At 32.0% G+C, this 27,310-nt stretch overlaps 2 protein-coding genes across 4 annotated transcripts; both read left to right on the forward strand.

The window, feature by feature from the left end:
• The first annotated feature begins 984 nt into the window (after nucleotides 1-984).
• LOC120088813 (F-box/LRR-repeat protein 3-like) lies at nucleotides 985-6,498 on the forward strand. Of its 2 annotated transcripts, none has more exons than XM_039046255.2 (8): nucleotides 985-3,340; nucleotides 3,406-3,537; nucleotides 3,966-4,070; nucleotides 4,145-4,538; nucleotides 4,622-4,751; nucleotides 5,018-5,312; nucleotides 5,395-5,646; nucleotides 5,982-6,498. In XM_039046255.2, exons 1-8 carry the CDS (start codon nucleotides 2,657-2,659, stop codon nucleotides 5,982-5,984), a joined length of 1,995 nt encoding a protein of 664 aa, XP_038902183.1. In that variant the 5' UTR covers nucleotides 985-2,656; the 3' UTR covers nucleotides 5,985-6,498. The 2 variants fall into 2 exon arrangements, with proteins under 2 accessions (XP_038902183.1, XP_038902182.1); XM_039046254.2 differs by having other exon boundaries at nucleotides 5,985-6,498.
• Nucleotides 6,499-18,019: 11,521 nt separating this feature from the next.
• LOC120087944 (cation/H(+) antiporter 15-like) lies at nucleotides 18,020-22,340 on the forward strand. 2 transcript variants are annotated; one of them, XM_039044968.2, is made up of 3 exons: nucleotides 18,020-18,137; nucleotides 19,087-20,091; nucleotides 20,277-22,189. In XM_039044968.2, the coding sequence occupies exons 1-3, from the start codon at nucleotides 18,120-18,122 to the stop codon at nucleotides 21,432-21,434; spliced, it is 2,181 nt and encodes a 726-aa protein (XP_038900896.1). In that variant the 5' UTR covers nucleotides 18,020-18,119; the 3' UTR covers nucleotides 21,435-22,189. The 2 variants fall into 2 exon arrangements, with proteins under 2 accessions (XP_038900896.1, XP_038900895.1); XM_039044967.2 differs by having other exon boundaries at nucleotides 18,034-18,537; nucleotides 20,277-22,340.
• The last annotated feature ends 4,970 nt before the right edge of the window (nucleotides 22,341-27,310 follow it).

Raw genomic sequence — 27,310 nt, forward strand, 5'->3', positions numbered from 1 at the left:
GAGTTTTGGTCATAGTTGGACTATGACTTATTATTCATTAGAGAGATTAGTGGTACTTAAGTTAGATGTAACTACAAGGGCAAAACGGTAATTTTGGTGCAACTGTACTTACGAGCAATTTGTGAAGAGCCATCAATCTGTTGATTGGTTATATCCAATGGACACAAAAATATATCTGTAGTGCAAATAATGTAACTATCAGTCTTTAATGGATTGATCGACAGTTAATGAATGTTGAGTAATTTAATTAAAGAAGTTCAATTAATTATTCAAGTATCATTAGAGCTTTAACCTATAGGTCCATCAGGTCCCCTCTATAGCTTAACTAGGATTATTGAAATTTAATTTTGGATTAATTTGAATTGTTAAAATTAATTGAGAAAAAAATTATATATAAAATAATTAATATAAATTAATTATATGTGATATAACTAATATAATGTATTTGATATATTATAATATAAAGTTTATTTTGAGAGAAATTAAATATTTGAATATGATTCAAATACTAATTATATGGATTTGATTCATATCATTAAATTTAGTATAAATGTGATTTATTTTAAATACAAAAAATGATTGACAGAATTCAAACTATAGGTTATATTGTAGTTGATACAATATAAAAACTATAGGTTATGTGTTATATTTGATATAACATTTAGTTTAATATATACTACATGATAAGGTAGTTATCATATATAATAATAATAATAATAATAATAATTTATTAAATAATTTGTTTTTCTTTTTTTCTTTTAATCATCTTCATTCAACTTCTTCACAAAAGATTACAGGGTCTTCACCTAACATAATTGTGTTTTTTTTTTCAAAAGAATTTTTCTCTAAAAAATATTCTTTCCCTCTTCCCAAAATATAGCAGACCCCACACATTCTTGCTAATTCTCAACACCTATAGAGGATACAGAAGGTTCAGCTTGTGGTTGTGTCTTTTTTTTTTTTGTTCTTGGTTCGAGAGTTCGATTATTTGTGGAAAGGAGAAATTTCATGACGACTTTTTCGGCTTCAAGGGTAAGTTATTTTTCTCTTTCCTAATTTTCTCTGTTTTAGCATGTTGTCCTGTTTGATGCATAATTTCTATGTACTGTAATTTTTTTTTCTTGTAAAAATGAATTTGGGACGATCTCGCTTCCACTTACGGATCTCATGGTTCCTTCAATTGATATCAAAGCGGTGATTCTTGGTCCCAATTTTATTTTTCCAGAGTTAATTTTACAAATTATGGTGGGTTGCATTCTGAATTCTATTCATGTTGATGAATGTTGAATGGTTTGTGATTTATGGATGTTTTCGGGATTGGTCTATAGATTTATTGCTTTAACTTTTACAAATTGATTTGTAAGGGCCCAGTGTTTTGGGCAATAATTAAAGCTATCGAGTATATAATTTGCTGTTTGAGTCGTTCGTGAGTTTTTCGGTGACATTTTGCTGAAAATGATGCCCAAATCGGAGTAAGTTCGATGGAATTCGCGGCTGTACAATAGTGCTGCAACGTCGTGCCCTAGCGTTGCAACGTTGCGATGAGGCGGATGATTTTTTTTTTTTTGTAGCATTGTAACTCTAGGTCACGACGTTTCAACGCTTTGAGACGGAAACATCACGAGATTCACAACAGTTCATGAAGTCTGGCGGTTCATCGGTCTGATTTGTAGGCAGTTAGAGTTTTGGGCAATCTAGTTTGTGCAGTTCAAGGTTCAATTCACTTATTTTGAACCCGTTTAACTATTATTTGATGTAATAGTTAGTTTTTCTATTAATTAAATCAATATGAGAGTTATATTAATTTAATTAATGGCTTAAGAGTCCAATCACAGTCCATAAATTATTCTTTAAATTATGCATTTGATGTATGGTTTAATTTTAATATTTTATATGTCATAATGTATGCCATATATCAAAATCCCAACATACGTTATGTATTTTTCATGCATCATGTATATTATAAATATTATAATATAGTTGCTTGATTTATTTTATAGCATGTTCATGCATCATATAATATAAGTGTTCTAATATATGTTTGCATGTATAATAACATCGTCATGTATCATTTATATTATAAGAATTATAATATATAGTCAGATGTATACGAATGTTATTATTTAAATTTCATTACTTTGATATATAATGGTCAAAACAAATATCGTTAAATTGGTATATAAACTTGTGAGACAAAAAAAAAAGTAGGATTTATTAACCTAATACAATTTACGAGAATATTATAGACTATGATAGACATTTATTAGTAGACGATAAACCATGATAAATATCTATTAGATAATGATAGATGTATATGATCGTAGTCTATCATTAATAGACAGTGATATTTTGATTTATCTATAAATAAATTGATTTATTTTACTTTATTTCAAAACCACGGTATAAATTTTGTTTTAGAAAAATGAAAAAATTTCCCAAATTGGACCATGGAGGTCTTGGATGTAATTTTCCGTACCTCTGTTTCTTCCACCTCCGTTCCGTACTCCCCCGGATGAGTTCTCTAGTTCTCTGCAAGAATCTTGCTGGAGTCTATGAATAAACCTCCCCTGTTCTCCACCTTCATCTTTTTCCTTATTTCTCCCTCCGATTCCTCATTCTTATCTCTTCCTCCGCTCTTTCACATACCCAATTCACCATGTTCTCCAACTTCGAATCTACCCCATCTCTGAAAAAGAAGCTCAAAACGACTGAAATGAACAACCCATTTTCCGGCCCCTTTGATCATCTCACAGAGGAGATCATCTTCGCGATTCTCGACCATCTTCACGACGACCCCTTTTCTAGAAAATCCTTCTCTCTCGTCTGCAAGTCCTTCTACGCCGCCGAATCGCTCCACCGGAAATCTCTAAGGCCACTGCGCTCTGACTTGATTCGAACGATATCCCCTCGTTACCCTTCCATTTCGAAACTTGACCTTTCCCTTTGCTCACATGTGGAGGATTCTTTTCTGATTTCAGTATCGAGTGCTTGGAAAACGACGCTGCGTTCCATCGATCTGTCCCGGTCTAGGTCGTTTTCGAATGTGGGGTTGTCGAATTTGGTTACGAATTGTACTGGGTTGGTCGAAATTAACTTGTCGAATGGGGTGGCACTGACGGACTCAGCGTTGAAGGTCTTAGCGGAGGCCAAAAACTTGGAGAAACTGTGGTTGTCGAGGTGTAAATCGATTACGGATATGGGGATTGGTTGTGTAGCTGTTGGATGTAGAAAGTTGAAACTCTTGTGTTTGAATTGGTGTCTGCATATTACTGATTTGGGTGTTGGTTTGATTGCAACCAAGTGCAAGGAGCTGAGGAGTTTGGATCTTTCTTTCTTGCCGGTATTTCCCCCTTCTTTCACCTCTCCCCCTCTCTGTTTCAGAGCTAATGAAGATTTTTGTTACAGATCACTGAGAAATGTCTTCCATCAATTCTTCAATTGCAACATCTTGAAGAGCTGGTTCTCGAGGAATGCCATGGAATTGATGATGAAGGCCTTGAAGCTCTAAAACGTAACTGCAAGAGAAACTCATTGAAGGTACATTCTTTTGCTGTCTAGGGTATACTGTTAATTTGGCCTTTTTATCCGATGGGGCATTTAGCTTTTTGTAGGGATGATCTTTTCACCGGTGGCTTTATGGTTAATGATCCGCCCTCACATACGTATAAAATCTAACTTTATGCTTACCTCACATGATCATTTTTCTCACACTTTGCTGTCATTTCCAATTAATATTGCGGTATAGACATTGGCCATCGCAATGACGTTATGGTAGACATGGTCATCTCTAATGCATTACGTTATGTGCTCTAACGTAAGCATAAGGTTAGATTTCATACATTTGTGAGATATGGGTCATTAATTATGTAGGGGTTGAGAAAGGGTCATCCGTACAAAAATCTCGACAACATTTTTTTGGAGTTTCAACGTTATTACTATTGATATTAGTGCAAAATTGTTGGCAGATTCTTAATCTGTCTCGCTGTCAAAGTATCAGTCATTCTGGTTTGTCTTCTTTGATTAATGGCTCTGAAGACCTTCAAAAGCTCAACTTATCATATGGCTCTTCAGTAAGTGTGAATGTGCTTGTAGGTTGGTGATAATTTGAGATTATTGTGCTTATCTGATTATGTTCTTGCCTCAGATCACAACGGATATGGCAAAATGTTTGCATAATATTTCTGGTTTGCAATCAATAAAATTGGACTGTTGTTCACTTACAACTTCTGGGGTAAAAGCCATTGCAAATTGGCGTGCATCACTTCAGGAGCTGAGCTTGAGCAAGTGTACAGGCGTGACAGATGAGTGTCTCTCCATCATTGTGCAAAAACACAAGCAGTTGAGGAAATTAGACATCACGTGCTGCCGCAAGATAACTTATGCATCCATTAACTGGATTACGAGTTCGTGTTCTTCCCTTGTTTCGCTTAAAATGGAATCCTGTAGCCTAGTTCCTAGCGAGGCTTATGTATTAATAGGAGAACGCTGTCCATACTTGGAGGAACTTGATGTCACTGACAACGAGATCGACAATGAAGGTTGGATGGGGTTGCTTCTTTTTACGTTACATAGTACATGAATCTCTTAAGTTTATTACATTAATGTTACTTTTCTTATTTAGGTTTGAAATCAATCTCCAAATGTTCGAGGCTTAGTGTTCTTAAGCTGGGAATTTGCGTGAATATAAATGATGATGGTCTATTGCACATCGCAAGTGGTTGTCCAAAAATTAAAGAGCTTGATTTATACAGGTATGGTGTCTGTCTACTTTAGAATCCTCTATTTGAGTTGGATCTCCATTAGCTTCCTACTTTGGTAGAATGGAAGGGGTTATCTGTTTTCGGTATCACATTCGACATTGTTTATCAAGATTGTAATTTTTGTTTGATTTCTTGACAAGTAAAAAAACATCAAGTCTAAAATAGCACATCTTTAGATTACTATATCAACGACTCACTCATCACAATTTGAAAACTATAGGATTTAGTAAGTTTTCTCTTTTTCCAATTCATTTTAGGTTGACAGGAATAACCGACAGAGGCATTGCAGCAACTGCTGGGGGTTGTCCTGCTCTTGAGATGATAAACATTGCTTATAATGATAAAATTACAGATTCTTCATTAATATCCTTGTCAAAATGTTCGAGGTTAAAGGCACTTGAAATTCGAGGGTGTTGTTGCATTTCATCCGTTGGCCTCTCAGCTATAGCAATGGGATGTAAGCAACTTACTGTGCTTGATATAAAGAAATGTGTCAATGTAAATGATGACGGGATGCTTCCACTTGCCCAATTCTCTCACAACCTGAAGCAGGCATGATCCTTTATTCTCTGTTGAACTGAAAATGAGTTTAGTATAAACTGTACCACTAAAGATTTTCCTCGTTTGATTGCAGATAAACTTATCGTACTGTTCGGTTACAGATGTCGGTCTATTGTCTCTAGCCAGCATTAATTGCCTGAGAAACGTGACCATCTTGCATTTGGCTGGCTTGACTCCAGATGGCCTCACTGCTGCCCTGCTAGTTTGTGGTGGTCTAAGAAAGGTGAAGCTGCACTTGTCATTCAAATCCTTGCTTCCTCCATCGTTTCGAAAATACATGGAAACCCGTGGATGCGTATTGTACTGGAGGGACAAAGCATTCCAGGTATTCATCTTCTAATGCATTCCACTAAAATTAGCTTATTTATATTTTGAACGTCATTGTAATCTAAACCTACAAATATTGCTTCATAAACTTCCCTTTTCTACTTATCTGAGAAGTTTGGTAATCAAAGATTCCAGTTGCAGAGAATTTTGTTTGATACGTATGGAGTATTCCATTCTTCTCATTTGGATGTTCATATTATGCTCAATTGAAAACTTCTTAGCATGAAGATTCTTGACTGACCAAACTGACTTTACAATCCCAGTTTAAAAAAATTTTCCATGTGATTGACCAAATGGAAACTAGGACAAAAGGCTGATGAACCTTGTTATTAGTAGGTTGACCGAGCCGATAAAGATTGGAATTTGCACAGTGGGAAAAGTTTCGGAGGTTCAACATAATCCATGGCAAAGATTTCAAAGCGTACACACTCTACACAGGTAACTTGACATTAAGCCATGATCCAAAGAAGTAAAAGAGGAGGAACAAATTGTCTGATTGATATTCAACATAGCCAATGATAAAGATATCACAGCATGGTCTACTCCCTCCTCTCATTGCTGCAGCTCCGACAGACGAGCCATTTCTCACCTGCAGCGTGCACCCCTGAATGCCGGAACAGGCCTTCTGGTAGGAGTGGGGGTGGTGTTGAGAGATTCCAATTGACATGGTTCCATGAAAAAGGCTTGTGTATTGGTGCAAATGACCATATGTTTGAAAATTTGAACTTTGTATCGGTTGCAGCTGCTGCTTTGAGTAGAATTAGGGGTGAGTTTCAAATTTTTTACTTAGTTCACTTGTATCATTTCTATTCATTGGGTGAGTTACGATATATTGAAGAATTTTCGAAAATTATCAGACTATCAAGCTTTCACTTTTCAAAACTAGCATATTTTTTAAAAATTAATTAAACTAGTTTTTCAGATCGACCATCGTGATTTAGTTAAAAAATTAATTTTTTCTAATTTATATTTGTTTAGGGCCTTCTCGATAAAATATCGGGCAATATTAACATCGAGATTCTTCTCAAATATTATATAATATTTCCAAATCTTATATCTTTTCCAACTTTGAATTTTATATCTTTTCAAAATTTGAATTTACCGATTATAATTTTTCAAATGGATCTCAAGTGTACTATGATTTTTAAATTTTGTGGGAAAAATTAAATAAGATTTGATATAAAATTTAGAAGATTACATAATATTTAGAAAAATCGATAGAATCGGAGTGTTAACTATCTCAAATTTCATCGAGAAAGTCAAAACAATGGATGTGTTAATGGATAAGTTGTTTTATGTATTTTTTCTTAGTCAAGTCAAGGCTATTGGATTGGATTTGTCCCCATTTATTATCAATTATCATTTTATAATATCATTACTTTAATTTTAAATTGTTTCTAATTTGAACCTTATATTTTTAAATGTCCAAGGTTTATCTTTATATTTTTAATAAATCTTAAAAATAGTCTATGCAATTAGTTTATCGTATGTATTAAAAAAAAAAACAAAATAGTTTCTATCAAAATTTCTTCATAATTCACAATGTCATATATATATTTTTAAAATTCTTAATATTGAACCTGTAAAATTCAGTTTTTGATCCAACCATACAAATGGTGTATTTGAGTTACTAAGGATTGTCTTATTATTTTTCTTGATTTTTCATATTCTTCGTGTTAGGATTTTAAATTAATATGGTTAGTTGTCCTACTTATATATAGTTGCTAAAATTTCAGTGATTCCTTAAAAATTATCATAAAAAAAACTAGTTTTAAAATCTTCTTGAGCTTAAAAAAATACTTTTGGTCTCTAAAATTTCATGAAAATAATAATTTAGTCCCTAGACTTTGGATGGTAACAATTTAGTCCCTGTACTTTCAGTTTTGTAACAGTCTAGTCACTGAACTTTAGTATGTAACAATTTAGTCATTGTAGTAACAATTTAGTCCTTAACCTAAAATTTGTTTAATCAAAGTTTGATATCAATTTTTATTATTTTATGATGTAAACTTTGTATTTATAAAAATAATGAGTCTCTAATCAGTTCATCAATTTATTTATACAAGAAATTTTATTAAATCTTAACAATAATTTTTAAAATAGGAAACTAAATTATTACAAATTTAAAAGTATAAGGATGAAATTGTTACATAGTAAAGTTTAGGAACTGAATTGTTATAAAATTAAAAATTCAAAGACTAAATCGACATAAATTAAAGTTCAAGAACAAAATGGTTACTTTTACGAAGATTCTAAGAGCCTAAAAATAATTTTTAACTAAAAGTGAATGCGGAAAATAAATAAATAAACATCAAGTTGTGTCATTTTAAGTTGGGGGAAAAAGAATCCATTGGTTTATATTGGTCAAACATACCAAATTTTTAGATTTATTCATCTGCAGGGACCAGATGAAGCCACGTGGAAGGAAACTTTGGTACTTGTTTTTTTTGGTTTTGTTTTTGTTTTTTATCCTCCTTTCTTTTTAATATAATTAGAGTATGTAAATTATGGGTGGTCATCAAATCAAATCATCAGAGAACAATTAACAATGGAACTATAGTCTATAATGTTGCAAATTTCGAATGAGTCAACAAACATCGGAACCTCATTCTCATATCTAACTTTTCATATTAAAGGAATTCAAATGATAAGAAAATTTGATTGAGCACAAAGATGGAAGATATTATCGAGAGCTTTACTTTTCGGGAAAAAATGACCTTAACAACTTCAACGAAACTAGTCAAGAGCATGCAACTCTCCAAAATTAGCATAATATCATCTTTGAAATCACGAGCAATAAATTCGACTTCCACATCTTTATCACATTCTTTTGTATTAGAATTCACCTTGAAGGATTCAGGAGAGACTTCTTCAACACGTACCATTTTCATTAAGTTGTCATTTTCTCCCTTCTAATAATTATCACAATGTCCATGGTTGGATAATTGTTGAATTAATATAAATTTTTTGGTTCTTCAAATTTACTGCTATATTTTTTTCTTCAATACCATACCTATACTCAAGGAAAATGGATAGATATCTTTTTGGACCTTGAGATATGAGCTAGGTTTCAATATAATCTTTATATTTTATAATCCTATGTGACTAAAGAGATTTGAGATAAGTTTTATTTAGTTTCAATTTTTCAAAGTTTTTTATTTTTTATTTGTGAGGTCTTAATAATACTCTATTTTGGTGGTCAAGATAACAAAGGTGAAATATTGACCAAATATATTTGAACTTAAATTAATTGTTGAGGAAAAATTACTTATTATTATTTTTTTAATATAATCTAAGATTACGTGGCAAAAAAAAGAAAAAAAAAAATGTGTGGCCTCTTCTCCTAGATTGCTTATCCTAACTCTTGTTTTAATGACTCTTCCCTACTTTTAGGTTTTCTTTTTTCTTAATTTTTTTTATTTGCTTCTCTCCGGGTCTCTTCTGTTGCCTTCTTCCACCACCACGTCTCCTTCCCAGAAATTATAGAACTATTTTTAAATATAGAAAAATAAATCAAAATATTTATAAATATAACAAAATATCACTATTTGTCAGTGTCTAATATTGATAGACGGTAACATTGTGCAATATTTGAAAATATTTACTAGGAGTACACATGAGTTGAGTTGAGTTGGATTGAAGGTATTTTTTAGACCAACATGAAAATTTAGGTTAGTTAGATTAGTAACCCAAATGATCCAAATAAAGTCCCCAACCCAACTAAACTCAACTCGGGTTGGGTTGGTTTAATTAAAAATATGTAAATTTATATACAACACATGATTAATAACTAAAATCTCATTAAAAAATCAAATGCTAAATACCAAATATCTATGATATTTATTGCAAACTTTAAACAAATACACATATTTAACAATTAAAAAAATATATATTAAAAATTCATTAATTAATTAATACAAAGTAATCAAACTTTAAACAAATAAAAATGTATATATCAATATATATATAAAATTCAGGTTGAATTGGGTCGATCTAAGTTTCAACCCACGATCCAACCGAACCGAATCGAACAAATAAAAAAAGTTTAACCTAACTCAAACAAAAAAAAACAAATCTAATCCAATCCAATCCTTACCTTTTGGGTTAGTTAATTTGAGTTGTTTTGGTTGTCGAATTATTTGAACACTTCTAATATTCAACCGTTTACATTTAAAACAACTTGCAAGATTATAATATTTTATCTTTCAATATTATCTTAAACTTAAACAATAAAAAACTAATTCATTTGGAGTAGTTATACAACCCAATTATAACTATTTTGTTTTTCTTTAAATATTTTTTAAAAATAAAGGTTTTAAATAAATCCACCCTTTTGAGTTTTTGTATAACTATCTTTTATTTTCTCGAATAACCATATAAGCTTTTCTACGTTTACTTGTAATTTTTGTTTTATTACCCATTTTTTAAGAAATTCATAATCTAAGTAAAGTTTTGAAAAAAATAATTTAAGCACTTATTCTTATTTTTGGAATGTGACCGTGATTCAAAAATTTCTTTTATCAGAAAAAAATGAGAATCATTATAAATAAATAAAAACAAAAAACCACAAATTTAAAAAAATTTAAAAATATATATATATATATATATAATTATGTTTCATCACAATAATTTGTTTGTTTCCTCTAAATTTCATAACATGATTTTTACTTCTTCTAAAAGAAATATTTGAATCCTTGATCAAACTCTAAAAACAAAAACAAACTTTAAAGACTACATTCTTTTATTATTTTCTTTTTATATCAAAACTTGATTTGAGTTTTGAAAACATTGGTAGAAAATAAATAACAAAACAAATAAAGTTATAAGTGGATGGAAGATTTATAAGCTAAATTTTCAAACATCAAAATCTAAGATCCCATTTGGTAACCTTTTGGATTCGTTTCGTGACCATTTTGTTTTCTGTTTTTGTTTCTGAAAATTACGCTTATATCATCCACATTTCTTACAATGATTTAAAATTGTTACAAGAACCTTGATTTTTTGTTTTTAATTTTGAAAATTAAATTTTACAAATGCTCATTTTACCCCTAGATTTGTTATCTACTTTCTACCCATATGTTTTAAATATCAAGCCAAAATTTGAAAACTAAAATTTAAAAGCTTATTTTTGTTTTAAGATTTTGGCTAAAAATTCAACTATCATACTAAAAAAGATACAAACTATGATAAGAAAAATGAAAGAATATAGACTTAACTTTAAAAAACAATAAACAAAAAAAAACAAAAAACAAAATAGTTACCTAAATAATTATCTAATGAATACTAAAATGATTATCAAATAAATCCTAAATACGTGAAAAAAAAAATTTTAAAAATATGTATTTGTAGTGTATATCAACAATTTCATTATCATAACCAAAATGCAATTTCAAACCAATGGTATCATCATCTTCTTCATCCCAAGCAGGTCAAAGTGCATTTGACCAAGATGAAAAATTAAAAAAAAAAAAATTAAAAAATAAAAATAAAAATTAAAAATTTCTTCTCCACGCAGTAAAAAACTCCAACTCCTTGTATAAACTTCACAGAAATTTCTTTTATTTTTACTTTTTGTTTAATGTAATAACATAATCCATTTTCTTCTCATTCTCAACTTTTGTGTATTTCTCTTGGATTCTTCAATTGATCTCCCATGGTTATGGAGTTCTTTTTCTCGGCTACCGTAGAGGATCTACTGGCGGCCCCACCTTTGGCCGCCGGAGAGTGCCCGAGCGTCCCGCCGCAGCCATGTCTAATCCGCCATTGATGCCGCCCTTTTCTCCACCTCTTTACTCTCCTTCTTCCATCTTCACAATACCTCTTAGCATCGGTCCCACCAATTTTTTCACTCCCCACTTCTCAACTCTATTATGTCAGTTGAATTATATTTATGTCCATAAAGTTTTCAATTTTTTTTTTTTGTTAATTTCTTGGTTTTTAACGTTCAAATATGTTTAATTGGTTTGTGATAATTCACTAGTACCTAACGACTTAAATACAAGCAAATATTGTTGGTGATTGTGTTTAATGTTTAATGATTTATTAGACATTTAAATTTTAAATATCTTGGAGAATCTCTTTTATTATAACACTCTTGATTTTGTACTTTTCAAAATTTTTTGGAATATGAAAATATAAATAAATTTATTATAATCTATTCTATTCATTTGAACTTGTGGTTTATTTTTTCTCTCTTTAACTATGAGAAATTTGAACATTTTACCTTCAAATAAGATTACTTTCTTTTCTTTTCAAAGGTTCTATTACTTTCATGTGTTAAGTTATATGTTTAGGTTAGCAAAGCTATTTGTCTTAAGTAAATACATACACATTGAACTTGAATTTTCAAATAAAAAATGGTTTGATTATTAGAAGAAAAAAAAGATTCGTAAATAAAACTTCATTAATTATAAAATAAGAGAGAGGATTCAACTTCTAATTTTTTAAATTAACTATTATTAAAAGAGCAAAAAAATATATATAATTTAGCCATAAAAAATAGGGTAGACTTGGTCCAATTATGGAGCAAGAAAATTTGACTATGTACCCACACCACAAAATCATCATCATCATTGATGTTTCAATCCTCTTCAACAGTACTTTAAGAGGAAAAAAAATTTAATAAAATACCATTTGTTTCGATATTTTGAAATTGAATCAATTTTAGTTTATAAACTTTCAATTGGCCGTCCAATTTTAATTTAGATTCTATATTTTTAAGAAATCTCAAATTAGTCTACTGCTTATTTATTATTGATTTTTTTAAAAAAAATGTTTGTTATTTATTAGCATTCCCGCTCTAAGATTTAAATCACACATCATATTTTCTCAAATGAAAGTTATTATTATTTAGTAAATTTTAATAAAAATTGACTTTAAGGGACTGGAATTTATGATTTCTTATTCAGAGAAAACTACCTTTTTTGTCATCGAGTTTTGAAGAATGTGTGTTTGACCCTTGAGTTTTCAATACACAAATTTTTAGCTTTCAAAATTTTTAGAATAGATTCATTTAGTTCCTAAATTTTCAAAATACATATTTTTAGTTCATGAGTTTTTAAAAATAGGTTTAAAATTTCCTACAGTATTTTTTTATTATTATTTAAATTAGAAAATTATTTTTTAAAAAAATTACCTATTCTCTCTAAATTTATTTTTTAAACAAATTTTTGTAATTCAAAATGTCATATAACTAAATGAAATCTAAACAAAAAATAGTCCATGGACCTTTCAAATTTGAACATTTCAAATCAACACCAAGAACTGATCCACAACTGAATCCATTGAGCTACCAAAGGGACCTCATGGACCTGTAGCTCGAAGCTCCAACGATACGTGAATAATTGACTAAACTCTTTAGTCACGAGATCCACCATCTGTTAATTGTCAGACACTCCATTAAAGACCGACCGTTGAACTCTTCTTACCACATATATATTATGTGTCCATCTTAACCAATCAGTAGTGCGATAACCCTTCACAGATCGCTCGTATGACAAAACTCTTTAGTCACGAGATCCACCATCTGTTAATTGTCAGACACTCCATTAAAGACCGACAGTTGAACTCTTCTTTCCACATATATATTATGTGTCCATCTTAACCAATCAGTAGTGCGATAACCCTTCACAGATCGCTCGTATGACAAGAGGTATTTTGATTATATATGATATAATCGGTATGATGTATGAGATACATCTAGTGGAGGATTGATGTAAATGAGATTTACATTAAGTACCATGAAATAGAAAAAGAACTGTGGTTTATATGTTTCATGAGATGAAATATTAAAACTATAAGTTATAAATATAATATGGTAAGTTGATTATCATTTATATTTATAATTATATTAATTATTAGATAATTAATTCTTTTTCTTTTAATAACCAAAGTAATGGGTGGTTATTGGATTCATGGTAATCGTGAGTTTAAAAGAAAAATGGTTTTCCTATTTTGAAAGAGATTGAAAAAATGATTGAAAAAGTTTTTGAAATTTTTCTCTCAGCGTAAAAGATCTCACGGTAATTTTCAAGTAAATACAGATTTATTAAACGACGGCTGGGCGAGCTAAACGATCGTGTAGTGTCTGTAGGCGACATACCAAGCTAAATGATGAGCTAAACGATCGCATAGCTTTATCTAAACGATTGGGTATCGACCTATACGATAGGTCTCTGCCATCTCCCACTTGCCCAGTCGTGTACACGATCGGTGTTTCATCCCTTCGTCTGCCTCATACCAAGTCCGAACAGAGTCCACCATCTGAATTCTCACACTAAGAATACCAAGGTAGCCTTGTTGGTGGTGTCAGACTCAACTCGAAACCGTCAAGGTTTTTTGGAGGCCGTTCGTGGTGCTGCAGAGGAGTTCGCACTGTTGCGGAGGAGTTCGTGGCCGAGGAGATCGTTGAGGACGAGCGCGAAGTGTTCATGCTGTGTTCATTGCGGTGTTGCGATAGTGTAGATCGAGCGTTCGAGGTTGCTATTGTTCGAGCGTTCGTGCGCAGCGGAGAGTGGAGACGCTTCTGCCATTGTTAGTACGATTATTCCTTTTGTGCATTTGTAACTTTCATGCTGTAATTTCTGTATGAATTGTATAACCGCTTGTTTGGAAGTCGACTGTAAATGTAATGTTCAGTTATGATTGTGATTTGGAATAATCTTGTTCCGCTGCTCATGGAAATCTTGAATCCGATTTCCTTCATATAGATTCACTTACAACCTATAGGTTTAACCCCATCAGATTGGTCTACAAGATCTCACACTAAATTAAAGTACATACACTCCATTTTGAGATCTATGATTTTAATCCATTCATCTTTGTCCACATCCTCTATTGCCTGTATATAGAATAATAGATCCTCAACATCTACATATGATATGATGGCCAGGGTTTTTGTTAAACCCATATAACAAATAGGTGAGTTCGGAACCCTCTCACTATGTCAAGGCTCCTTCAACCCTTAAGGCAAATTTGACCGACTAGATGAACTAACATCAACTCTTGTTGATGTACTAGGTTCTTCAATAACTCTTGTTGAAGTTTCAGTAGTTTCATTGGAAACCTTTTTTAACATTATTTTACTATGTGGTTTATGCTCTGTGATGTGGTCTTCTTCTAAAAGTGTAACGTTTGTCGGCACAAACACTTTATTATCTTTAGAATCATAGAAGTAACCACCTCTTGTTCCCTTAGGGTAACTTACAAATAGGTTGAGGTTGAATTGGTCTTTTGGTCTTGAGTTGAGTTGAGAGCAAGTATCCAAGAGTTTTGCTAGATCCGAGTAGTTCGAGGTTGAATTTCTACTAGAGTTAATCATTGTATCATGCTGAAATGGCCATTGTAGTCTACTTACAACCCGTGTCAGGCGAATAATTGTCTTTAAGACAACGCTTATCAGAAGTGTGCCCTGATTACATTTTGAATCTCCAAAGACTTTGGGGTTCTTTCAAGTCTTTGGTTATTTCCATATCTATACATTTGAGTTTAAATATTATACATTGAGTTTAGCATTTCTATTTGAGGTGTATTAGTTTGTTAATATGTAGTTCACATATATCATTTTCCCAACAGAAATTTCGTTTTTCCTCCATTTCAAGGAAATTTTGAGAAAATTTCAATTAATTATTTTTATTTTGTTCCCTCTCCCCTCGACGATTCAAATTTTAACTAATTTTAATTCTTTTTGGAATTGGCTACTTTAGCTTAGTTCAAGTTTTCTAGTTTTATGGTTATGATTACTGATGACATACAGAAATGCATGTCATCTTAGGCCTTTTATTTAGAATTATGAGGGCTGTTAAGCAGAATTGCGGCAATTATGTTAGGAATTCATGAGAAAATGAGCTTGCGTCGTTCAGCATGATGAATCTCGACTAACCCATTATTATGCGTTCAATGTTCTATTTTTGTAGCTAACGCAGGAAGTGGACACAAACGCGGAAGCCAGACCATCGCATAGACAACCATGCGGAGAAACTCTCTATTGAAAAGGCGAACGCATTTGATCAACGCATGGGTGTTGCGGTAATCAGCCGCATGCGTCCATCGCATGGGATTTGCGATCGTCAAGCGATTACGGTCATCGTGTAAAGTTGCAGTATTAAGCGAATGCGGTCACTGTATGATTACAGCTACACGATAACACATAATAGAGGGATCAATGCAAGGTTGGCGGAATGAACGCATCAACACATCTACCTTGGGAAAATCAAAAGATGATGTTGACATCTAACCTACCACGTTGTTAGCAGTAGAGATTCAGAAAGGACTAACGCGTCGCGAACGTCAAAATCAGAGCAGTCTATTAATGTTGTCGGCAATCTAGGCTCTATATAAAGAAGCCGATGAGCAGAATTTCAACTTATCTAGGAGTTTTCGCCTGAGGTTCGCCTTAGGGCAGATCCAGGGTTTTCCCCTGCGATCCAGACTAATGCGTGAGAAGAAAGCTTGAGAGTTCTTCATCTCCTTCCTCCATTCCGAGTGACGATCGGAGCCTTCGACCGAAGCTAGATCTTGAGAGAGTTAGCTCCTCCGCCCATCCATGGCACCACCGACAGCCTTGACGCACATCCGCTGGAAGCTAGTCATTGCTTCCAGCCGGTCATTTCATTTTCTCTTCTTTTCTTATATTGTATTGTATTACATTTTGTGATTAAGGAATTAATACATGATGTGTTCAATGCATTTCTGTGTCTCCTTCGACTCCATCTCCATCTTCTTTACTTAGCATCTTTAACTTTCATTGCATCACTTAGTGAGATTGCTAGAGTATCGCATACTTAGTCATGTGGATTAGAGATATGAAGCATGGAAAACCACCGAGAGGTGTGCATTGTGTGAGTGTGTGAGAAAACCTTATTTGTTTAGTGTGAAGCTGTAGCAACGCTTGTCTATAGGCGGACGTAATACTTGTCTATGAGTAAAGTCAGCAACAACTAACTGCCCGATAGGGTAAGTGGTTGGTCGCATTAAGCAATGTAAGTTATTGTTCATTAGAGATAGGAATAATCTTATGTCAGCAAAGTTCATGCGATTACCTTGTCTTATGAGCGCATCATTCATCATGTAGGCATACTTGAGAGAGTAGTCTAAAGCCCAAATCTAAGACTTGAGAGAGCGGATTGGAATGTATAGACAAGAATGGGAAACTTAGAGATAAGCTCCATTTGCTTTCACACAACATATGCACCCTACGGATAGGATATTACATGCATCCAGAAAGTAGGATATGGTGGTTGTATGCAGTCATCTCGATACTTATGCATACCCACCGCATACGTCCTAAATTTAGGCTTTTAGTGTGTGTAGCATGATCGCATGGCTTGCATTGACTAAGGTTGCCCTTGCGGTCACTCTTAAGGGTTGCGATGAAATCATCTCCACATTTGATCTATTTTCCCATTCATTTGTTTCATGTCATGAGTTGTCGTGTATCTACCTCTCTTTTATATTCTCATTGCGTTGTCTGTTAGCTAGGAGTAGGAGTAGTGTTAGCTTAGAAACCTCTCATCCATTCTTTTATTCAACTTCTGCATGCACATTACCGCATTCATCCAGCTACAAGTCCCTGAGTTCGACCTCGGTTCACCCGAGAAACTTGCGTTCGCACTATACTTGGCGTGAGCGTAAGAAAACTTGTGACAAGACGCATGGTCATCGCATACATTTGTTAACGCATAGTCATTCCAACGCATGACCATCGACACATGACAATCAACGTATACTTCAAGAACATGCATCGCATATTGCGTCCACGGAATTTTAGTTGTCGAGTAATTGACACCTAATTTTCCGTCATCAATTACATATAGGAAAAATGACATAGATAACTCAAAATAAGAGGCCCAAATGAAATTTGACCTAGATTTGAAAACAAATACTTTTTGGCCTTTTGCTTCTGTCACCACCCAGTGGCAATCGCTTTGCTACCGTCGATGAATGGTTTCTTTGGCTTTCTTATGGAATCAAAGATGAGAACGAGACCAATGCACGAGATCAAGAAAAGAGAGTGAGATCAAGAAGAGAGAGCGAAAATAGAGAAAATGAATTGAAAATGAGGGAGAGTAATGTGAAGAAACGAGAGGAAGGAGCGAGAGGAATGAGTCTAGAACGAGAGGAAAGAGTGAGAAATTTGAGTGTATCTAACCCTTGCGTACGTTTTGGGGTCAAAATAATATATTCACATGCTGTTAACCTAAGTAAAAGGCTAAATTCAGAGTGTTTTTGAATTTTGTGCCACATTTCATTTGACCCTCGAAAGGGGACATCCATATAATTTTCCCTTACATATAATTGAAATTTCGTTACTCATGTTTTTATCTTTTGTCATTTCTTTTATAAATAATAGGATTTCGAGTAATTCGGATGTCGATAAAAATGTTTTTATAACAGAACAGTTTCTTGTTTTTCCTGGTTTTTTGGTGAGCAATGCATAATTGCATACATAGGATTTGATGATTTAATTCTTGAATGCAAAAGATGGGAAAGGTTTGATTTGCTCAAACTTCTCTACGAATTACATGGAACTCCCTCTCATTTCCTCCTCCATCCATCTCCATTCTTCTCCCTTCTTCCAATTCCATGGCATTTCACAGTTTCCTTCTTCCCAACCTCTAACTCCAACCCAATCTCCCCAAATCAAGAATCTTCTCTCAATCTTCCGCCAACCCACCAATCCGCCATGGAAATGCAGATGGAACTGGGCAGTCATTTTATCTGTCAACCTTCCAATCGAATCAACTCCAAAGGCCTTTGGTCCGGAGACAACCCTCTTTCTTATTCCCTTCCTCTCCTCCTCTTGCAGCTTTCCCTTGCCTCCATTTTAACTCGCTTTCTCTCTTTCCTTCTCAAGCGCTTTGCTCAACCCTCCTTTGTTTCCCAGATTCTTGTAACTCTCTTTCTCTCCCTCTCTGTCTTCTTTTGTATCGAATGTTTCTTAGTATGTAGTTTTGGCCCTGATTGTTGCTCGTTCTGATGATTATTTAGTGTTGTCGATTGATTCCTGTAATGGGTCTTGTCTACTTTTATGATTGTTTATGTAGTTTCTTGTTGGGAAATTTTATCTAAATAGAGGATAGTTTCACATGGGTTGCTTACCTTTGTGCATTGCATTCGAAGCTACCAATGTTTGGCTGACTGTTAAGCTGTGAGGAGTGTTATAATGTCACTTATTAAAAAATAACAATGGTTGGATACAAAATGTGGATTGTCTGTTGTGCCTTCAAGTTGTACTTGACAATGGTGACTTCATACCTCAATCTCTGGTTGTCAGAGGTGTTTTGATCATACAAATACTGCACTTTGGAAGTTGTTGAGTCGTTAAGAGGAAAACTATTATTTATAACTCTGCCTGCTTTTGTTATCTTTTTTTTTTTCTTTTCTTTTTTTGAGATATTAAGTTATGAGATATGAAGCTAAATGGTTTTGTTTTCATCAGGCTGGGATGATATTGGGACCTTCGGTTCTTGGCTCCTACTCAGTATTTGCAAGCAGAGTTTTCCCATTGAGTGGAATAAATGTATTAGAAACTTTTTCTATTTTTGGTCTCATGATTTGTATCTTCCAAATTGGAGTGAAGATGGACCCAATGGTCATAATGAAATCGGGCAAAAAGGCATTGGCTGTTGGAATTTTAAGCTTTGTTCTTCCTAATGCACTAGCTAGACTCACTACCTTTGCTCTCAAGCATAATCTCTCATTGGACAAAGAGATGTCGAATGTGCTACCTCATGTGGTGATGCTACTGTCCATGACTTCTTTTCCTGTGGTTGCTTGCTTTCTTGACGAGTTTGAGATTCTTAACTCAGAGATTGGTCGTCTGGCTTGTTCTTCTTCTATGGTGTCTGAAATATGCTATTGGTCTGTCATGTCTTTTAATTATACCGTAACATCGCTTGAGGAAATGTCACCAGAAACTTTAGTTGGTTTTTTTCTCTCAAATGGTCTACTTATGTCTATTATCGTGTTTGGAATACGTCCAGGAGCTCTTTGGATAGTTCAAAATAGCCCAGAAGGCAGACCTGTGAAGGAAATTTATATATTTGCAGTTTTTGTAGCATTGCTGATTTGTGGACTCTTGGGTGAGGTTACTGGTCTAACCGCTCTTTTCACATCATTTTTTCTGGGTTTGGTCATTCCAGATGGTCCACCCTTAGGAGCTGCACTATCAGATACGCTAGATTGCTTTGGATCAGTATTGCTCATGCCAGTATTCTTCACTGCTTGTGGATTAAGAATGAATGTTTTCTCTATACAGAATTTGGAGAATGTGGGTGTTATTCACCTGGTTGTTCTTGTGTCACTCTTTGGAAAGGTTGTGGGGAGCATACTGCCTCCCCTTCTCTGTAGGATGCCATTTCGAGATGCACTCACTCTCGGTCTTATTATGAACTGCAAAGGCACTATTGAACTTGTAATCTTGATTAGCTGGAAAGTACACAATGTAAGTAAACTTCCCTATTGTTCAAAATCTTTTTGGATTATATTATCAGATAGGATGCTTTCCATCAAAGAGTTTACTAAATCATAATGAAACTCAAACGAAATGGGCAGTTGTTGCTTCTTTTATTACTACTTTTTTTTGTTTAATGTTTGCTTATTCAGTGGAAATAATTACACCGAATGCAGGTCATGAACGATGAAAGCTTCACCATTATGATTGTCTCTTTGATCCTTGAAACAGGATTTATTTCACCTCTTGTCAAGGCCATATATAATCCTTCGAGGAAGTTCCTTGCTTGCAAACGGAGGACTATCTTGCATCTTAGAAATGATGAAGAACTTCGAATACTCGCTTGCATCCATGGATTAGAGAATGCCCAGGCAATTCTGGATCTTATTTTGGTATCCAATCCGACTCATCAGAGCCCCATTAATTTGATTGTCCTACATCTTATTAAGCTTGTAGGCCGTTCTTCTCCACTTTTAATTGCTCACCAGCCTCGTGAAAGGTCGTTTTCATACAAAACACTGTCAGAACAGATATTCAGTGCTTTTAGAAAGCTTGCAAAACATTTTGGTGACCGTATCATAATAAATTGCTACAAAGGTATTTCACCATACACAACCATGTACAATGATGTATGCTCATTAGCACTCGACAAGAGAACGATCTTTATCATCATCCCTTTCCATAGGCAAGGTATGGTTGGCGAAGGGTTAAAATCTTCCCATGCTATAAGACAGCTAAACAAGAATGTACTTGACAAAGCACCTTGCACTGTTGGAGTTTTAATTGACAATGGAACCATCAGGTCTTCCCATAATTTTTCGCATCTGGCACTCCATCGAGTGGTAGTGCTCTTCTTTGGTGGCGCGGATGATCGAGAGGCATTAGCATTTGCAGCACGAGTGTCAGAACAGGATAGAATACTGGTCACTCTATTCCATTTCTCGTCTTCAAAAGAGATTGTTGGGACTACAGCTAGAAGCAAGATGCTTGATACAAAGTTCTCGAGTGAGTTTAAGCTGAAAGCCTCTCAAAATAACCGAATATCTTGCCAAGACAAGGTGGTCATGGATTGTAGGGATTTGATTTGTGTCCTCAAGTCTCTTGAAAATGCTTATGACCTTGTAATGGTTGGAAGGCGACATGCCGAATCTTGGTTGATGTCTGATGTTAGGCAATGGAATAAATGGCAGGGCGATTTGGGGGCTGTGGGAGACTTTCTTGCTTCATTCGATCATGAGAGCGGGACATCCATACTTGTGGTGCAGCAGCAGACAAGATTATGGGGACTGCGAGACCCCGAAGAGTCGATGCATCTGAGAAGAGTGAAAATATAAACATTTTTCTGGGACATTTAACATGATCTGCCATGAAATCTGACTTATCTTGTTGCATAGAGATTATCCCTCCATCAGTATAGTTCAAGAGTTGTGCCTCTACTTTTGGTTCACAGTTTCTCCCCTTCTTGATATGTTAAACATAATGCAGAGAACATTTTAACTCCGATTGGGAAAGATGTTGGAAGTTAAAAACTTACAATGTCATTGATCAACATTTACTTTTTATCTGGATACAGACTCAAAAAGGTCAAAATATTACTAAGCAGAATCTGAATCATCTGGCTGATGTATCCGTTCCATAGATACACCATGATCTATCGAGGAAAACACCATTGATTTGCTAGGAAGATCAGATTCATAAATCAACGAATGATATATGTCAAAGGCTCCTCTTGACTTCATCAAAGTCATTTGAAGAAACAAGTTCATCGACTGTCGGAAGTAAGGATTACACAGTATCGTGATCGAGCGACATCATTGTAATGAACTTTTTTCATCTGGTTGCAGTTGCAGAGAGCATCAGTGGCCAAGTTTAAGCAGATATGTTCCTTCTTCCTCTACATGTAGTAATGTTAAACTTAAAACCTGAACCAGGCCATGACCATGATATTGAAATGTGCTGAAGACTCTGAACTGAGGCCATGATATATTATTCTTGTTGATTAATGTAGTTTGGTTTTGTAGTTTTGTGTATGGAAAACATGGAGAATTGAAGCAATTTTGATAAAGATGTAATTTTGTTGCTTTGGAAACTGTGAGAAAGAAGACCCTTGGTTGAATTTGTGCTGAAGCTGTGCACGTTAAACAGGGAAGTAAGGGCATGTCTTCAATATGGGGAAGACTCTCCCATTTTCTCCGGGAATTGAAGCCTCAATCTATAAACCCAGATCCTCTTTGTCCTCATCAATGCTTTATTTTTTTTACTACTGCATTGGCTTCGGTTTTTTGGTTTTCGTTCATTTTGGTCTTTATACTTTCAAAATGTTTTTTTCGATCTCTATACTTTCAACCTTAGTTTATTTTGATTTATGTAATTTCAAATTATTCATTTTGATCCTTATATTTTAAAATGTAATTATTTTGGTCTCTTTATTTTCATTTATTTTATTTTTAACGATTTAAAAGGATCACTTTTTTAAAGAATGACAAAAATAAACTAAAGTTGAAAGTACAATGATCGAAATAAACATTTTGAAAATATCGAGATCAATAGGGACCAAAGTGAACATTTTAAACATACAATAACCAAAATGAACGAAAGTTAAAAGTACAAAGGCCAAAGTAGTATTAATTTATTTATTTCTGTTTATATTTATTTTTTGCCATTTTCAATGGCTGAACATTACATGTGCGCTCTTTCCAATCATCTAGTCTTGTGAATATTAAGCTTCTGCAACACTCACATGCATCTACAGTTGGGATTCACTTCCAACCTTATTTTTAGTTAATGGATTAGTCTAATTTAATATCAAGTTTTACACGAGGATAAAAATATCAATCTCGATATCGGTATCGACATTTTAATTTTACGAATATATCAACGGATATATCGACAAAATATCAATATCGATGAATATTCCTGTAAATCACGAATTTTATAACATTTATTTAGATTAATAATTAATTGTTTTTACTCTCAAACTAAGTTATGGATATTGTTATTAGTATTCTTGTTCATATTGGACCAAAAAGATGACATTTTTATGTTCTACACAGATATTTAATATCGATATCGAACCCTTCGATTTACGAATATATCGGCATATCGATGGATATTTTCATCCTTGATTTTAGAACTCTTAAATTTCTTCTCAGTGTGAGTGAGTTTACTTCTTTAGGACTACAAGTTTGTTAACTGTTAGTCCGTTACATTGCCATTTTGGTTTATGTATTTTAGTATGATTTTTCTGACTTTCTAACCTTTCTATCTTAAGTCTCATTTAGTAAACATTTGACTATTAGAGTTTTTATCTTTCTTAATTAAACATTCGAATTTTTAGACAAATATCAAAAATTACTTTTTTTCCTCTAAAAAAATATTTTTTTTAGTTTTCAAAACTGGTCTTGATTTTTGAAATCAATCTTAAAAATTAGATAACAAAATAAATAAATAAATTAGTGAAAGTAATATTTATAAGATTATCCGATCGAGTCTTAGTTTTCATAGTTCGACTAAAGTCAATTTTTTTCTAACTAGACAAAATAATAATAATAATAATAATATAGTTAAAATATACAAAATATCCTCGTACATTTGGATAGATTTCAATTATGACACTAGACTTTAAAAAGTTCCACTTTATAAATTGTCTTTTTATCTATGTGAACTCGTGTTGTATGAATCAATTTAATGAGATATATCGTGTACTTTGGTACTATACCCTTAGTTTTTACAAATTATAAGCGTACAAATGAAATAAAGGTGTTGTGTTTAATTTAATTATAAGCTATACAAGCTTAAGCATACAAACCTAAAAGATAAAAGAGAGAGAGAAAATAAAGAAAAGCTTAAGCATTCAAACTTCAATCAAATTAAAAAGAAGTTAAATTCTCATTGAAAGTTTTTAGAAAAACAAAAAAAAATCAAATTTACACCCCTAAACTTTGATGTTTATATCGATTGAGACTTTGAATTAATAATCATACTAGTTTAAACTTTGAATTTTCGTAAGTGTATCAATTTACACTCTTCATTCCGTTCTATTTAGATAATGTGAGACTTATAATTTTATCAATTAAACTTCAAAACTTTCATAAGTAAACCAGTTTAGACACTCAATTAGGATTTTCTTTAAAAATTCTCCATACATTAATTCTAATCATCCATTTTATTAATTTGACATTTGAAGAAGTCTACACACATATAAGAATTGAATGCATAGTTGATTTTCAAATGTAATCTTAATAAATGGTCTAAATTAATTCACTTATAACAATTTAAAATTTTAATTGAAACAATTTTATGTTTAGTACAATATTTTTCAAATTAAGATTAAAAGAAAATATTAATTGATATACTTACAAAAGTTTAAGATTTAAATTAATTTAGAGATTAAATTGATAGAACCAAACTGAGATTTTCTCAAATTTTTATTCACACTTTTTAATAGTTTAAAGAGATAATTCAATCTCTTCCAATCAAATTTTCTCAATCATACTTGAGATTTAGAATAAAAATCATTTATAACAATGCAACATATAGTTTGGACAGGTTACTTGAATCAGGCTAATCGATCTCCACTCATCCAAATTTCATAAACATAAAATAATAATAATAAATAAATAAATAAAGTTTTTGATTATTTCCATGAATAGAAGGAATCCCCTTTCCATTATTATCCTTTCAATGATTTTTCAAACAAGTATGATGGCACCTTATCCAAGGCAAATCACTTGGTATTAAAAATGAAATTTATATATTAACTAAGATAAATAAATCATTACAAACAAAAAAAAAAAACTAAAATTATATTATACTCAATTAAGGGTTTGTAATATAGTTAATCAAGTCAGGTTTGTAGTCCAAGACAAAATTAATTAAATAATTAACATGTATACATTATTGTAATCGTGGAAGTTTTTTTTTTTTTTTTTTTTTAAGCCAAGAATTGTATTATATTAATATGGGAGTATGAAAAATGGGGGAATCCATGTGAAATTGAGAAGACCAAGTTATGAATTTATAATATTCAAATATATTTATATATATATATATATATATATATATTTGCCAGCTAGTTTTGCAGCTTATTGTACATAATTCAGCTTCAATGTGTCAGTATATATATATGTGTGTGTTTATGAATATTATACTATATAGTAAATTATTTAACAGTTTGGTGCTTTTGTTCTTCATCAACATCTAGGTTATTAACTTAATTTTAAATTGTAAAATCAAGATATTTAAATGCAAAGTGAGATGAAAAGAATCAAATATCTTGGTTATTGAAATTAGTTAAATAAAGTAAATTGCTCTGGTTTCAAGAGTATCAAAAGTTAATCTTTTTCTTCTCTCTTTATTTTTTTTTTAACAAGAACCTTTGATTTTTAAAAATAATAACAAAACCATAAATCAATCATACTATAATTATTTTTCTCAATTGATATAAAATTTATATTATTGATTTAATGTCAAAGTTTATCTAAATGTAAAAAAAGTTACATTTTTACTAAAAAAAAAAAAAAAAGGAAAGAATTTGAAGCCAAAATAAAGATTTTTTTGGGCCAACAATATATGGATAGAAAAATTCGAACTTCTAGTTTTTTTTTTCTTCTTCGAGTGTCTATGTTTTAGTCAATTGAGTTATGTTTAACTTGACTATGTGGATGAATTTTTTGTTGTTTAATTTTTTATAAGTTTACTTTTTTTTTAAAAGGCTTTAGTTTTTATTTCATTTTTTACCAAAAAGAAATAAGGTAAGAAAATTTAAAGTCACAATAAACATTTCTTTTAATTTGACAATATATATGGACAAATTTACATATTGAAAATATATTTTAACCAAATGAGTTATACTCAAATTTTTTAATACAATAAGAATGAGAGAATTTAAATCATAGATCTCGTAGTCTCTAATACGTATGCTAGCCAGGTCGCTTTGGTTTGAATTATAGTGAATTTGATTCTATGGTGGATTTTTATTGTTTCATTACTATGAAGCTTAGAATTTTATTTTTAAGGTTTTAAATTTCTTTTTCTAATTCAACAATATATGAGTCAATGGGATATATTCTATTAAGTGGTTGAATTATGTTAGATTGATCATTAAAAAAATTAATTTATGAACCATGCATAAATGAATTTCAAATTTTTCTATAAATAATAATAACAAATTCATTTTAAATGACAAGAAGCTAGTTTTATTTTATTATTTGTAATAACATATTGTGTCAGTGCAAAGATTAAACAGTATTAAGAAAATTAATTTAGTGAATGGCAGCTCATCAACTGCCTCCATGATTGAAAGAAAATTATTTATTGATTTTAATACATTAAATTAGAAAAAAACCATATGTATCTCAAAGTCAAAATAATGTCAATCATTGAATTGGATCTGACCCTAATTACAAATTTTCCTCGTCTTATTCTAATTAACTGCAAATGTCAAATATTACCCACAAAAATCCATTACCTTAAATTATAACTTTTAAATTTATTTTTATATGTATACTGGTTCATAAAAAAGAAAATAATTACTTTAATAAATTCAACATAACTCACCGGTGATTGACGTATTTTTGTTTTTGTTTATTTATATAGTAATAAGATGGATTTTGCCTCGAATAAAAATAGATCAACTATTAAATCTCGAATGGAAATTTCTTTACCTATATCTCTCGATAATCTATTATTAACAACTTCTTTTCAATTCTTTTCACGAGAAAGGAATACTTCCTCTTGACTGAATCTATAATTTTCAATAATAGATTCATTTTCGTCTTTTTTTTAAAAAAAAAAAATAGAGATTTTACTCAAAAAATAATAAAATAATTTATTTCAAGCGTCTCAACCATTGTGATTTACCTTATTCAATAAGATTCCTATTTTTTAATATTAGTACAATTTATATTTAAAAAATCAACTTTGTGTATTCATATAAAATTTAACTATCACATGGTAAATTTTTTTCTTAGTTAAATAAATGTATGGATTCCAACATTCACCATTAACATATAAATTAAAAATCCAAATTGAAATTGATGCAAATGGACAAATCTTTTACCACAATCATTTTAGAATCACACAACAATTAAAATTGAGAAAATAACAATGGATTATTAAATATTCTCCTCCATCCAAACAAGGAACCAAATTACAATGGCTGAAAATGAAGGATAAATTAAATAATAATGATAATAAACAGAAAAGGAAA

Source organism: Benincasa hispida, chromosome 10, assembly GCF_027475165.1.
Source record: "Benincasa hispida cultivar pf3 chromosome 10, pf3_genome.v1.1, whole genome shotgun sequence".
In the NCBI taxonomy this organism is placed as follows: domain Eukaryota; kingdom Viridiplantae; phylum Streptophyta; class Magnoliopsida; order Cucurbitales; family Cucurbitaceae; genus Benincasa; species Benincasa hispida.

What these genes read in the sequence shown, in the direction of transcription:
- LOC120087944 (XM_039044967.2), top strand. Translation starts at nt 18,331, where the DNA reads ATGGAAATGCAGATGGAACTGGGCAGTCATTTTATCTGTCAACCTTCC. An exon ending in CCTTTGTTTCCCAGATTCTT is followed by an intron (nt 18,538 to 19,086) that starts GTAACTCTCTTT and finishes TGTTTTCATCAG; the next exon opens with GCTGGGATGATATTGGGACC. An exon ending in TTAGCTGGAAAGTACACAAT is followed by an intron (nt 20,092 to 20,276) that starts GTAAGTAAACTT and finishes CACCGAATGCAG; the next exon opens with GTCATGAACGATGAAAGCTT.
- LOC120088813 (XM_039046254.2), top strand. Translation starts at nt 2,657, where the DNA reads ATGTTCTCCAACTTCGAATCTACCCCATCTCTGAAAAAGAAGCTCAAA. An exon ending in AAAGAGCTTGATTTATACAG is followed by an intron (nt 4,752 to 5,017) that starts GTATGGTGTCTG and finishes AATTCATTTTAG; the next exon opens with GTTGACAGGAATAACCGACA. An exon ending in TCTCTCACAACCTGAAGCAG is followed by an intron (nt 5,313 to 5,394) that starts GCATGATCCTTT and finishes GTTTGATTGCAG; the next exon opens with ATAAACTTATCGTACTGTTC.